This window comes from Lactuca saligna, chromosome 3 (assembly GCF_052625555.1).
Source record: "Lactuca saligna cultivar CGN05327 chromosome 3, ASM5262555v1, whole genome shotgun sequence".
In the NCBI taxonomy this organism is placed as follows: Eukaryota; Viridiplantae; Streptophyta; class Magnoliopsida; order Asterales; family Asteraceae; genus Lactuca; species Lactuca saligna.
The window spans coordinates 166,463,393-166,478,792 of NC_136419.1; the positions used below are offsets into that span (position 1 = coordinate 166,463,393).

Below are 15,400 nucleotides of genomic sequence, written 5' to 3' on the forward strand. Positions count from 1 at the left end.
GTTTTATCTAATTTAAATCTTATATAACTTATATACACTGGACGATTATAGAGGAACTCTACGGGTCATTCTAGGGTTCATTAATGCATCATATAGGAATATTTCTATTCATACTTAACTAAGAAAATATTGGATTTTCTGGAAATCAAACTATATCGATTTTACAAGGAAAAGCAGTTTCTACTTCAAACAAAACTCTTATGAACTCACCAACCTTTGTGTTGACACTTTTTAAAACTACTTGTATTCTCAGGAAATCAGTGAAACAGGAAAACTTCATCGCTTTGAGGATGGGACGTTAAACCGTCAACAATTTATTTTGTCATCATAATGTAATTGCTTTTGAAACATATAAACATATACTTTGGTGTAACTTTTGCAATTATATATATGGTGGTTGTTTCTACTTTGAGCACTATTATACACGTTGTTGTGATACTGTACATGAAGTCCTCCACCCCCAGACGTTTCCGCCATCCTTGGTTTGGGGGTGTGACACTTCTGAACTCATCTCTTGCAACCATTACTCTAAGCCTAGTCTGAATAGATACAATAGCTCCTTGTACACCTCGTTTCCATCTTTATATGACACAACCAAATGCTCACCTGTAGCATTGCATGCTATCTTCTCGAAATTTCTGCCAAATACTTAGACCAGGGAATCTACTTCTTCCATGAATGGTCATAATTTTATCCTGCAAACACAGTACCCTCTTTCCCATGGCTTTCAAGGTTACTCCGTGTTGGAACAAGAAGATGTGGACCTTGCAATCTAGAAACATATAATTGAAACATCAACAAACTTGGGTAGCTCTTGGATTGTTAGATAACATGCCACATAAAATCGAAACCAGAGTATTAAAAGTACGAAACAAAGTTTGGTTAGGATAAGTGAAAATTAACGAATATTCTAATGTTTGATGAATATTCTAATGTTCTAATATATTAATAACTCTAGGAAGAACAACCACTGTGCTTTTGACCTCCCTGATACGAATGTTCTAATGTTTTAACGTATGAATATCTCTAGGCAGAACAACCACTGAGCTTTTTGACCTCACTAAACTCAGCATGATAAGAACTATAAAGTAACATAAATATATAGAACAAAAAGATATACTTAATTGCTGATGATGAGCTTCTGGATATGTAAATGTAGTTGTATTTTGTTATTAGAACCTACCAACAAAATCTATATGCATGTGGAATAGCAGGTTCAAAAAAATCTATATGCAATAAGCAAATTAGGTTATAAAAGTGATAAAAATACCTAGGTAGTGTATGCATAGTTCATCAGTAGTTTCAGGGATCCACTGTTCACAGAATCAATTTGAATTGCTTGATATATGGTCAATGGCTAGAAATAAAACCAAAATAGTAAAATTTTATGGCTTAAATGAGAAAAACACAAAAATATAAGTATGTAACCATATACACTAAATCTAATACAAACATTCTATTAAGTATATGAAACTACATTACCCAGTGAAGTCGGATATAAAAGGAACCTGCTGCTGACGGCTATGGCTTGTCACCGATTGAGTCCCCTAAACTGAGTTTGGATAAATCTACAAGCTGATCCATATTGATGGGGGTCTTGGAGTGGACTGTTGTGGGTTTAAGAACCTGATGAGACTCTGTTTTAGCTATTGGTGCGGGCCCACCCCAAAAGGGCACCACCAGCAGCAGCGTAACACTTGTATTGTGCCTCTTGCACCAAGTTCATACCCAGCTCCACAATGTTTGAGCTGGAAGAATCCATTGATTCACATTCATCCTCATCCTCATCATCATCATCATCTTCTTCTTCTTCTTCTTCTTCTTCTTCTTCTTCTCCTCCTCCTCCTCCTCCTCCTTCTTCTTCTTATTCTTCTTCTTCTTCTTCCACTTCTTCTTTTTCCTCCACTGTAGGAACACACATTTTAGATTGGGTCTCTCCATCATGGGATTGGGAACCCATCATATTCATACCAACATCAAGAGGCTGCGCAAATTCAATAAACCATATTACATCAATGCATTATACATGTAAATAATCTAAATGTATATTGTATAAGATACATACATCATCCGACACCAGAGAATGGAAGAGTAAACATGACTTATTTTTCAAATCCCATGATAACTTTAATTAAGTCTATGACAATAAAAGATCCAAAAGGCTTATATTTATATTTATATAACATTACCTATGCTGAAAACTCTTTGAACTGCACAAGGAAATCCCGTATGTGGTTCTTAAATGTATAAAGGTCGGATCTTGACTCAAATAGTACATTCACAAATTTCGCAACCTAGGAGAATTACATTACATCCCTCCATCAGATATCTAAATATAACATAAATAAACAAACATCACTTGCAATTGTAGTTTTTATCATACTCCTATACTAAATTACCAAAATAAATTACCAAGCATTTCACTCATAGATTCAACCAACTGCATTCCATCTCACCTTTATTCCCCCAAAAATGAAAAAGAACCACGTGCATGCCTATGCTTGCTGTTTGAAGGAGGACTCTTTTTCCCACTTCTGGAAGTCAACATAGATTGAACAGCTCCAGAAATGATGGAACCAAACCTAAGTGTCATCAACATTAGTATTCATTCATTCAAATGATGATAGATAGATAGATAGATAGATAGTCTTGGAAGAAAAAAATAAATAAAAAGTTAAAAACCACTATCTTATACGACAAAGATGAGAGAAGTAACCATGCAGCTTCTTTTTCAACCGTAGCAAACACAGTGTTTCGGCTAGCTTCTGATAGCATTTTTCTAGCTACATCAAGCATTGTTCTGGGAAATCTTTACCAAAATAAATAAAAAGTTAAAAACCACTGTCTATTACCACTTCAGCATCATAATTATGAAGAAAGTTCAAACTGTTACCTGGCTGGATAACCAAGAGGCAGCTTTGGGGAGACAGATGCAAGTGCAGCCAAAATTGTAGCTTGTCCACTTAAGGAATCAAGCTCAACCTTGAGATTGTTTCCCTGTATAACATTTTCAGAAAACAATATATATAAACAAGTGAAGTAACTGAATTTCAAATTCCTTTTAAAAGAAAACTAGGTCTTTGAAAAGAATCAAGAGTTTGCTGCTTCTATTAATAAATCTAACAGTTTGGGCATGCAGGGGCATAATGGGAAAAGTAGTGTGATTCCGAGTGGAAAAGAGGAAAGAGAGGAAAAGGGCCTGGATAGCATGGATATACAAAAGCAAATTATTGCTGGTAATTCTAGGAATCGATTTGATGTATTAAGTGATATTACCAATGAGTTGGTAGACAATTAAGATGATAACACAATGATTCATCAGGTTACTTCTTCTAAGGATGGTACAGGTGGTCTTGATTCTTTATTACAATCTGACCCAGGACCTAGTGCTGTTAATTCGTTTGGGGTTAATTTTGTTAATAATTCTAAAGGAGATTACAAAATGAAGAAAGTGGCAGTATATGCGAGCAATAAGAATTTGGGGGATGAGAATATGGTTTGTTTGAACCAGGGTAGTGCTGAGAAATTGAATCAAAATTGAATCAAGGAGATTACAAAATGAAGAAAGTGGCACTATATTGCACAATATTGATAAAACATTCTCTTAGTTTCATAGAATCAAAACTGAATCAAGGACTAGTATAGTTAAGGATACATGAAAAATGATAAATAGACAACTTATGTTTTGCTTATGAAATTGTACCTTTTTATCACCAAGTGGAAAATAGACAACTTATGTTTTGCTTATGGGTGTCAAGATCTAGGAAAATAAGAACCCATAAACGAACTCATAAAGATGAAGAGAAAGAGAACATAATTAGTTTAGCTATGACATCAACAAACTCTAAACCTTTCATCAAAAAACTCATAAAACTTACTCGATAAAAGCCAAGAATATGGGTTTCTGATGGCTCCTCTAGAATCTAAAACATGAATCAAATAAGAAAAACACCCAGTAACATAAAAGTAATGAGAGAACGTTTCTCATATCAAAATGCATAAATAACAACATACAAAATCCTTGATTTGAAGATTATCCGTGCCAATGAAGCTCATTTTCCCTGCCACCAAGATTAAACGAAACCGTTGATTCAACTATTCCATAGATATAAAATGTAAATAAGTATGGTATCAAGGTCTGAAGGAGGCAAGTCAGTTTGGTCCAGAATACAATCAAAAGACAGTAACTATTCCATAGATATAAACATATATAGTTCGATTAAATATGCATGATACTCATCATCTTCAGATGCTCTTTTCAAATGTTCAGGTTGATTGCGTGGATTTTTGTGGTAGACAATCCAAAGCCCCTTGCAACCTGGTATAGCTTCCTACAAAATGAACATATTGACTTTTTGGAATTAGTCATTAGTGAGGTAAAATCACGTGAATGTGAGAGCATAGTAACAGTAAATTTATATTTTTTAATATGTAAGGTTCTTCTAAATTCCAAACCAAGACTTCTCAGAACACTTGGAATGCAAAATTCAAAGACTTCATTTGAAGCTAGAACCATTACATTAGAAAGAGACATACAAGATTACTGATTTCGTCCCTCTATATGTTTTATATGTTCTAATGACCAAAAAAAAAAACAAAAAAAATGGATTTTATATGTTCCTTCATTTGAAGCCACTGTGGCAATGTTAAGCTCTATTCCTTCAATGTTTTATATGTTCTAATGACAAAAAAAAAGAAAATAATAATAAATATAGTGAGAAACTGGAATGTGTTAGTCATTAGAAGGCAGTTTAAATGGAAAAAGAGCAAAGTGTATCCTTAAGGCTGGTGAGTCATGTTACTTGTTGTCAAACTTGTAACCTGCATTGGTCAACTTAATAGTCAACACGAAAATGTCAAATTGTGTGTTTGTTGAAATTTTTCAATAAAATCATGTAATTTGATGATTTTCATAGATAAGATGTTGAATGGAATAACAAAGGAATAGAATGGAACGAGTTCACTTCGCATGAAGTGTTAATTCTACTATGTTCATTCCAATGGAATTACCAATTCCATTCCTTTCATGATTCCATCAAAATTAACAAGTTGAAGATAGAGCAAAACCTTGAAGGGCTTCTAAAGCAGTTAAGGCACATTTGTCATCTTCAAACTCAACCAAGCACAAAACCATGGCCTTCTCATCCCTCTGTCATTCACATTTTAGAAAAAATTATTTCCAAAATTATGTCTTTGCCCAGTAAAAGTATAATAGCTTAATAAGAAAAAAGTGTAAAATTTTGTAATAGAAATAATAGAAAGTATGATGTTGCATTTTTTTGTAATTAGCCATAAACTAAAATGAAGCATATATCATTAACCATGAAACACTTAGACTTCTAAAATTTCATCTGGGCCAAAGAAAAAGGGTAGATAATTATGGTTTCTGTTGAGGGGCATAAGTGGAAAAACCATAAAACTTGGCTTTTTGGTTCTTTGCTTCATATTCTACATACATAACTTATACTAGATATCTAGAATAATAATTAAACCCAAAAGAAAGATAAACAAATGTCACAAAATCTTATGTTTTGTTTCATGTGATGTGGGTTTAAGACACCATTAAAAAACAAGATATGTTACTGATGATTTAAGAAGTAAAACAAAAAAAATGTCCCTATGCTTTAAAATCATTTTCAATTTTGGGCCTTATTTCTAGAATTCATTGCGATTTTGGTGCTTGAACCTAGCCTGTGCCCTAGCTGCAAAGAAAAAAAAACAAAATATGAAAAATTGTTCTGATGAAACCAAAAACTATCGAGATGTGAAACTCACAAACCTTGTCGTGTTCGGTTAGTCTCTTCGAATGAAATGGGTCATTAGTCCATGTTGTTTGGTATGTAGGAAAAGATGAAACAATGGAATGAAACTGATTAAAAAAGACAAAAATACCCCTATAACAAAAAATACATGTAGCTTAACATTTATAACATTATCTATTTCTATTATATTGTAATTAATGGATATTAAATAAATAAATAATAGCTATCACATTAACGTAAATAAATTATATATGTAATTTTTTATAATAAAACACTTTAACGATTAAATTACATAAAATATATATCAAATTTCTAAAGAAGATAAAGAAAAATAACGATCTTTTATATCATACTCTACTCGACAGTCAATCAAGTCTTTTGCTTATTTGGATATTTCTTCGTCTTAAACTGTAACTGTTGGAGTAAATATATATAAAACACAAAAACAAAGAAACAGAAATTTAAGTTAAACAAACATCAAGTGGCACAAAGTAGTGAATGATTGAAGCTAAAACACGAGGATTAAGGTTCACAAGATAAACTCAAATTGTATGCTTAAATCAATAAAAACTCCATTGACAAGTATCATTTTTAAAATTAAAAAAGATTTCACTGTGGCATTTTGTCGAACACCTAATAGGTCCTAAAATAGGAACTGTGTTTCTGAAGATCAATGAACTAACCGCTCCAATCTATTGATGGTTTATTAACGCATGTGTTCAGAAATTCTGATAAACAAAATTAAAAAGAAATCAAATAATAATCTTCAAATTTTGTTTCTTGATGAGAATCTTCAACAAGGCCAGATGAAAGAAAAACTTAGGATACACGTACCAAGAATCCAAGATACTCGATGACGTTATTTAGAGCACAAACTGTTGTTGTTGATTTAGATGATTTGGTGGCTAATTTGATGCGATAATGGTGAAATCGATGGAAGAGTTTGATAAATGGAAAATTACAGCTGTTGAAATTTGAGTGATACAGAACTTTCTGTCTGCATCTTGATGGAGACTTAGGGCAAAACTGGAAGTTATCATTACAGGAGGCAATGGAATAAAAAATCGGGCGATACAGAACTTTCCTCCCTTCACGTCCTCTTCATTCTTCTCCGTATCCACCGCCATTGTTGAAATCTCAGGTCAAACAACTAATCAAGCCACTAAACCCCTGAACTCTCACAACGATACCAAAAATAGGATCTTTACTGGACAAAGCAAAGATCGTATTTGTTGAAATCCTACGTGGGTGGTTGATCGTGGTGGTGGTGGCTTAGGGTTTGTAGAGAGAATGGAGGCGAGGTGAACGGTGAGGTCGTCGATTTTTGTAGAGACCAGAGAGCACCGAGAGAGAGTTCTTGAAAAAAGCCCTAAGTAGAATGCTCCCTGCGATTTAGTGAAATGCACTTTTAAAAAAAATTAAAAAGCGACATCTCTTTCTACACGACGCTCATTTTTTAATAAGTGCCCTCCGTGTTTCTAATTTTTTTTTCTATTGGACACAAAGTTTAGGACGCGCAAAAATGCGTGTCCTCTATCCTTCAAATTTAGGAAGACTGACATTTTTTTTATGATACGCATGAAATGCGTATCGTAAATCAATGCGTGTCATTGTTTGCGTGTCATTAAAGGGCTGTTTTCTAGTAGTGTCGCTTTCAAAATTACTTGTATCCTCAGGTCATCATAGACAGGTACCGATGCAAGGAGAAAGGAAGATGGAGCTTGTTCAAGACTTATCTTTCATTTTGATTTATGCTTTAGTGTTTATCAAAATTTGACAGAATACAATTGTATAATAATTATTTTATTAATGCAATGGATGATGTTGTTGCTTGTTTACTACTTTACATTGTTGTTGATATTATACATGACGTCCTCCGCCCCAGAACGTTTCCGCCGTTTTCGGTTTTGGGATGTGACAGATTGGTATCAAAGCATTGTTTATAGTGAATTAAGTATATCAACCCATAAAATATATACTAACTATAAATACATAAGGGATTAAAAATACTTTGACCAAGAGTTTATACTTTAAATAGTAAAATATTTAAGTAGGTATACGTGCTGCATTCATACTAAAATCAGTGTCACTAGGACAGTACAAAAGAATTTCGATTGTTGGACAACACAAGTGGGCTTAGAGACATATGGTCAAAACTGGGAAGATATAGCCTGATCACCTATATTATCCGAGGGTTGACTAGCATGTGCCTAAGCTTAAGTGTGTGGTTGCAACAATGCTAAAATCTTACCAACCCTACCACAATGAGAACAATAGAACATAACATTAAATTTTAAAATACTATAGGAGTATTTGGTGTTACTAGAAGTACTTTATACTTGAGAACTAAAATGGGATCTTCATTTCTAAGTTGATAGTTGCTAAGTGGATACTCTAAGGCTATATGTAATTAGGATGTTATAGACTTAGAATCTGTGATAAGTTTGCCTTACCCCTATTCTGTGTGAATTTGGAAATTAAGGTCACTTATTCGAAGGTCTATCCTGTTTAGATTACACATAGCTGGTATGCACTTCACAAATAGCGATGTAACTAATGAAGGTTTTCTAAATAATTATCTAGATAGCTCGTCTAATAATTATTCTCTTACCCTTAAATTCTCGCATAGAAAACATAACTGGACTCCATCCCCTCGACAACCAGTACCTTCCAAATGAAGTCATAGCTGGTTGGTTTGGAGAATAACCAGAGAATGATCATCCTTTTCCTCTTGAATGATCACCATGATGAAGACTTTTCGTATGATGCTAACTCCGAAGCAGAGATTGAAAACCTACCCCGAGCAGCTCCCTTTCCAATTCCTAACCCTCGTCCGGCTTTTTCATGGCCCGACCCTGAGTGAGTGGAATGCTTGGAAATATGGAGCCAAGGACAAGATCAATTTATGCTATTTGATGGCGACCGAAGCTTTTCCGACTTGAGCAATGGGGGCTCAGCAGATAGAGTCTTGCCAATCTTGGTCCGCAGAATGGCCCGAAAGGAGATTCAAGGCAGGACGGCCCTAAATCAGATTACAGAAGTAGTCACCTATGCTAGAATGCATACCCTCCGCACCGTTCGTCTAGAAGATGCTCACGAGAGGTCAGAGAGAAACCATGAAACCATGCTGCAAGCACTGGCTGAATCACGAGCTGAAGTCATAGGGCTCCGAGTACGCCAGATGGTGTACGAAAGACACCTACTTGACATGGAACGTCAATTAGCTGAACTAAGAGTTCACCAGAGTGATGATCGTCGCCAGTAGTAGACGCTTTACTTTATTTCCTTATAAGGAGGAATCTTATTTTTCTGTCTATGCCTGATGTGGCATTTTCTATAAAATTATCTTGTACCGTAAGTACTTTAGTTAGGTCTTTATGCTGTCAGAAACTATCTCCTGTGGATATGATGTAAGACCTTTACAAGGTCATTTTCCTGAACCTTTACATCGTAAATATCCAAGATATTGACAGCCGGGTAACTTTTGTGTCATTTCCTTCATTCAAGTACTCTTATCGTACTCTCATTGGAGTCTATCTGAAACCTGCTTGAGTTAAGTCATTGGACCATAGCAAGTTAGATACAGAGACATTTCCAAGTCTCTTTCAGTGGTTGGATTTTGTTATTCACCAACCCACGATACCTCAACTTGTACAACAAACATCTTGAGACCATTCTACGAACTTACCCCTACTCATTGCTAGGACTGCATCATAGGGATGTAGGTCAAACCTTCGCGAACATACTTTCATTCTGTTCTAGGACTGCATCATAGGGATGTAGGTCAAACTTTCGAGAACATCGTCGTACTCTTTATATGAACAATCTAAGTACATCAAGGGTCAACCAGAATCGCTCACAAAATCTTTATTCTTTCGTGTTAACAAAATCATGTCGTCATCCGGAAACAACCAGCCAAGCAACGAGACCTCTACTTTTCCTATGGACGCTGCTACCTTTCAAATGGCAGTTACAGCTGCCGCAGTGGCTGCCGTAACCGCGGTTCTTGCGCACCGTAGCGCTAACAACATAGTCAATGCTACTGATGGGGAATGAAGTTTCCAATCGTGGTATCCATCCAGGAAGTCACCAAACGGTAACGGCCTCAGGCCCGCAAAGCCAAAAACCAAAGAACAAGAAACGGAAGCGTCAAACTCAGAAAGAACGCGAGAAACCCCGAAAACTTTCCATGCAACAACAGCAAGCGGAAACCGAACACTCCCGAAGTGTGACCGGTGCAGTTACCACCACGAGGGAATCTGCCGAGCCTTGCAATGCAAAAATTGCAACAAAAAGGGGCACACCAAATGTTACTGCAAGAGCCTATCAAAACCGATCAACAATTCGCCCAACACTGATGGGAACCAGACTTGCTATCATTGTGGAGAGTTTGGGCACTATAAGGGAGATTGCCCGAAAAAGGAAAGAACTCGCGTCCCCATAACTCCTACTCGACATTTCACTTCCACCACCAATGTGGGTGCTATCCATATATGTTACCAATGCGGTGAAATTGGACACCTCCAGAAGGATTGCCCGATAACACAAAACTCTGGCGCAGACGAGAAGATTCTCAGGATCACAGCCGCAGGAGAGCCTGCTCCGGAACCACGTTAAATGTAATTTAGGCGTTTTGTTGTAACAAACTTATAAACTATCTAAAAATAGTGCAACTAGAGTCTTACCTTTTGCGAGATCTTATATGTATAGGAATTCTCGTGCTGCGTATACTTGTCTTTTGTAGTATATCTTATTCGCAGCAATAGTCTTATGGTAAATCTAAAGTACTGTAACTCTGTTCATGGTTGCACGGTTGTGCTTTGTCTGTAAACGTCTTATGTTCAAATCCAATGTCTTTAAGTTTCAGTATGATTTCGACATTATCATACGAATTGATTCAGTTTGATCCTCACGAAAACAGCTTCATACGTACATCTCTTTCTTCTAGATCACTTTTCCAGCGAAACCGTCACATCAGAACGCCGAAGTACTCATTCCAGGAGTACCTATTAGTTATTTTCTTTCCGATGAAATCCCCGAAGTACCACTCGTGCAGTACGTCAAGTTTAATCCAGGGATTCATGCGGTTGATCTATCACTGAAGAATGTATGCATAAGAGTGATATATAATCAAGGTTCTACAGGTTTAGAATTGATGATTCCACTTTGAATTCTTTTTCCCCGATGGGATGTGAACTTAAAGAAGAACCAGTTATTCGACTACCTTTTCAACCTTAATTATATATAACTCGTATACACGAAAGGGTGATTGTGAAACTAGGTATGAATTCTAATATGAACTTCAGGACGGAGAACTGCCTAAGTACGAGTAATCACATCGTCATGAGAACAAGCATAGAACCCAGTACGACTCCCGTAAACAGATCACCTTATAGTTTAAACACCCACGGAGATACAAGAACAGTTTGGACAACTTAGCGAACTACACATAAATAGAATTAGAAGACTAGGTTTCTCACCCTAGAGAACCTCGGTCATATTCTTCCAGAGATCGACGGATCGCATTGCATGTACCTCGGTTATCGAAGACTCCGTCGAGATTTTTCATTAGAAACCGTAATCTCTGCCGCGCGTAGACAAAATAGTTGAGCAAACGCAAAGAAAGAAACTACTTCCAGGAATGGATCCGGGATCCGAATATCACCAGTTCGAGTGTTGTGGAAAGATGTCCGGAAAACTATCTCCTGAACTCAATGCGGACACTTCGAGTCCGTAGTGATACCCTTCGGATAGGACCAATACGCCCATAGCTTTTATGAGCTAAACGAGTAGGGTACGTCTTTCTTACCTGGATCAGTTCGTCATTTCTACATGTAATGACTTACTTATCTACCCTTGTAGTAAGAAGGAACCCATGGGAAAACATTTCCTTCAGAGGAACTTTTAGCGATGTTCTCAAAGCACGAGTTTTAAAATTGAAGAGTCAAATTTCCAAAGACACACTGTTAGTAATGTGAGAAATTATGAGCACTCTTGCAATTTGTCAAAACCGTTGAGCATTTATCGACATCAGAGACGCCGACAGTCTTTCACCAGATTCTAGGTGTTACCGACCTACCGCCTTAGTTCATTCAGAACTCCTCGCAAGCTACAGAAACTCGTACGACTTTGACCCAGCAAGGGATGGCCTTTGACTGGGAGGTTACGCAAGAAAAGGAACCTTTGAGATTCCAAGTGAGTGACCAAGTTCTATAGGATAACTCACTCTGGGAATGGCTTAATACGCTTCGTAAAGCGTGGAAAGCTAAATCCAAGGTAGACATGACCTCCTAGATTCTTATCAGAATCGATCTTGTGCCTCACACAAACTAGACCTACTCCGCGAACTCAGTAACGTACTTTCTACTCTTCGCATCTCGATCGTGAAACCATACCTTTCCGTTAGGACTTGTAACGTCATAAATTTCAAAACCAATTTTTTTCATTTTAACAATCATCAAAATATCGAGTAATAAAATTTAGGTTCCAATGTAACAAATTAGTCTCGACCAATTACATAACAAAGATCGCAAAATGGTTTCCCCGAGTGTGTGTACGATCACGCCGGCACCTTCCCACGGTCCTCGCTAGTACCTGAAACACATAACACAACAACTGTAAGCATAAATGCTTAGTGAGTTCCCCAAAATACAACCTATGCACATACGCCTTTCCAGGCCCTGACCTTCCGGTCCATGTGTCTCAGGGGACTTCCGTCCCGACTGGGTAAACCTTCCGGTCCTACCCACGTCAACCTTACGGTCCATATAACCACGCCTTCCGGCCCATACATATTGCCTTCCGACCCATATCAAACATATCATACATGACACATATAATGAATGACTTATTACACACAAGGCATATATCTCATATCATATTCGACCTTCCGGTCACACAGTCAAACCCTTCTGGGTACAGTATAGTGAGAAGACTCACCTCGTATGTCTCGATAACTCGTGAACCCTGGAAATCACTCGTGCTCGAACCCCCGAGCTGTAATCCTCCTATGACATCATATATCTATAATTATTACTTGTACCACTAAGGTTGACCATCCTTATCAAGTTAACACTGGTCAACTTGGTCAACAGTCTTTGGTCAAATTGACCGGACTCGGCGAGCGCACTAGAGTGACTTGGCGAGTCTACACGTTTTCACCAACTCGCAAGGATTTTCCCTTTGACTCGTAGAGTACTCCCCTGACTCGACGAGTTCCACCTAGGCATGAATCACGGGGCACCGCGACTCAACTCGCCAAGTCGCAAGGACAACTCGGCGAGTCCCAACTTGAATCGGTCCACCTGTCAAAAACCTTTCTAACTCTCTGTGACTCACTGGGTCACCCACAACTCGGCAGGACTACACACTGGGTGGTCTCAAGGACAATCTTCAAGCGACTCGTCGAGTCTGTTCTTCAGACTCGGCGAGTCCATGCCATGCATCAGTTAAAACTGGATTTTGCGGTCAGATCCGTTCCATACACACATAGATCTGGCCTTCCCAAGCTCATTTTCACGTAAAGTCCCAGTCTTGGTCACCATGCAACGCATACAAGGCTCATTTTGGAGAAATAACCTCTAATATGGCAACCCTAGCTTCCAACTCAAAAGAAGGGACATAAAGCTTGTCATTTAGGGCCTTCTGGACCTGCTAAGGTCCAGATCTAGGTTCCATACCTCCATGGGACCTTTCATACTTCCAAATCAAGCCAAATAAGGCAAGAAGAAACCCTAGATTTGACACATCAACCAAAATACGAAGTTTAGCTCTGAAAGTTACCTCAAGAAGGTTCCCTTGATGAAATAGAAGCAGATCCAAGCTCCCCAACTCTTCAAGCTTGATCTTCTCCTTCCTTCCTGCAAAAATCACACAAAATGATGAACACTTAGCCTCTATCTCACTCACAAAGTCTCTCAGCCGTTTGGGTGCACTCAGGGCTCAAGGTGGCCGCAAATGAAGGCCATAAGGTCCTTTAAATAGGGCTTAGGACCGGGAAATTAGGGTTTCATTATACAGCGCGGACTCGCCGAGTCCATCCCTTGGACTCGCCGAGTCCGGACGCGAACCTCTATCCAAAACCGCGACCCGACTCGGCGAGTTCGACCTCCAACTCGCCGAGTCCCCTCACAGAACACCAAAAATATGAAAGTGAAGATACCTGGGGATCCGGGCTGTTACAATTCTGCCCCACTAGAACAAGACTTCACCCTCGAAGTCCCGTTAGGCAAATAGCTCCGGATGCTGCTCACGCATCTCACGTTCCGGCTCCTAGGTCATCTCTGATCCCTTCCAATGCTGCCACTGAACCAATACCAGGGGTACCTCCTTGTTCCTCAAAACCTTGATTTTTCGATCTCTGATGGCTACTGGCCTCTTAGCATAATTCAGGCTCGCATCCACCTGAATATCCCCTAATGGAACCACCGCCGATTCGTCGGCTATACACTTTCTCAACTGCGACACATGGAAAGTGTCGTGAATCTGCCCCAACTCTACTGGCAAGTCTAATTGGTAGGCTACCCGGCCCACCCTCACGATTACACGAAAATGACCAATATATCGGGGCCCCAACTTGCCCCTCTTCCTGAATCGAATCACTCCTTTCCAAGGAGAGACCTTCAGGAGTACAAGATCACCCACTTGAAACTCAAGCTCGGACCGGCGTCTGTCTGCATAACTCTTCTGTCGGCTCTGAGCGGTCAACAGCCTCTGCCTGACCAGCTGAATCTGCTCGATCGTCTGAAGTACGATCTCCGTGCTACCCATAACCTGCTGTCCTACCTCACCCCAACAGATGGGGGTGCGATACCTCCGCCCATACAACAGCTCAAAGGGTGGCATACCAATGCTCAAATGATGGTTGTTGTTATACGAGAACTCTACTAAAGGTAGATAGGTGTCCCAGCTTCCTCCGAAATCCAACACATATGCTCGAAGCATGTCCTCGAGCGTCTGAATCGTCCGCTCACTATGACCGTCTGTCTGGGGATGATATGCAGTACTGAAATGTAACCTAGTACCCAACTCCTCATGAAACTTCTTCTAGAACCTGGAAGTGAAACGCACGTCACGGTCCGAAATAATCGAGATCAGCACTCCATGCCGTGATACTACCTCCCTCACATATAACTCGGCCAACTTCTCCGCAGAAGAGCTCTTACTGATGGCTAGAAAATGAGCGCTCTTCGTCAGCCTATCCACGATCACCCAAATCGCATCGACTCCCCTCGCAGTCCGTGGTAACTTGGTGATGAAATCCATAGTGATTTGTTCCCACTTCCACTCGGGAATCTCTAGCGGTTGCTGCTTACCGTGCGGTCGCTGGTGCTCGGCCTTGACCTGCCGACAAGTCAAGCACCTCTCGACAAACCAAGCGACATCCCTTTTCATACAGGGCCACCATTACTCCTTCCTGAGATCCATATACATTTTTGTAGCACCGGGATGAATCGAGAATTTTGATCGATGTGCTTCCTCCATCAAAATAGTACACGCACCGCCCACAAACGGTACCCAAATCCGACCCTGAAAAGTCATAAGCCCTCAACCATTCGTAACGAATCCTGATACCTGACCTACAACCTGCTCCTTCTTCTGATGTTCTGGCTTCGCAGCCTCTACCTGAGCTCCTCGAA

The 15,400-nt window shown here is 39.0% G+C and overlaps 1 protein-coding gene across 3 annotated transcripts; it reads right to left on the minus strand.

The window, feature by feature from the left end:
- Window positions 1–287: 287 nt before the first annotated feature.
- On the minus strand, window positions 288–7,095 carry LOC145034017 (protein SWEETIE-like). Of its 3 annotated transcripts, XR_013677829.1 has the most exons (12): window positions 6,597–7,095; window positions 5,068–5,149; window positions 4,015–4,331; window positions 3,879–3,923; window positions 3,704–3,760; window positions 2,894–2,997; window positions 2,717–2,809; window positions 2,457–2,582; window positions 2,190–2,294; window positions 1,483–1,984; window positions 1,271–1,357; window positions 288–772 (listed from the first exon to the last, which is right to left on the minus strand). XR_013677829.1 is itself a non-coding variant. In XM_078982458.1 (11 exons), the coding sequence occupies exons 3-7, from the start codon at window positions 4,054–4,056 to the stop codon at window positions 2,459–2,461; spliced, it is 408 nt and encodes a 135-aa protein (XP_078838584.1). In that variant the 5' UTR covers window positions 4,057–4,331; window positions 5,068–5,149; window positions 6,597–7,095; the 3' UTR covers window positions 288–772; window positions 1,271–1,357; window positions 1,483–1,984; window positions 2,190–2,294; window positions 2,457–2,458. The 3 variants fall into 3 exon arrangements, 1 of the variants encoding a protein (XP_078838584.1); XR_013677828.1 differs by having other exon boundaries at window positions 3,879–4,331; XM_078982458.1 differs by lacking the exon at window positions 3,704–3,760.
- Between the last annotated feature and the right edge of the window lie 8,305 nt (window positions 7,096–15,400).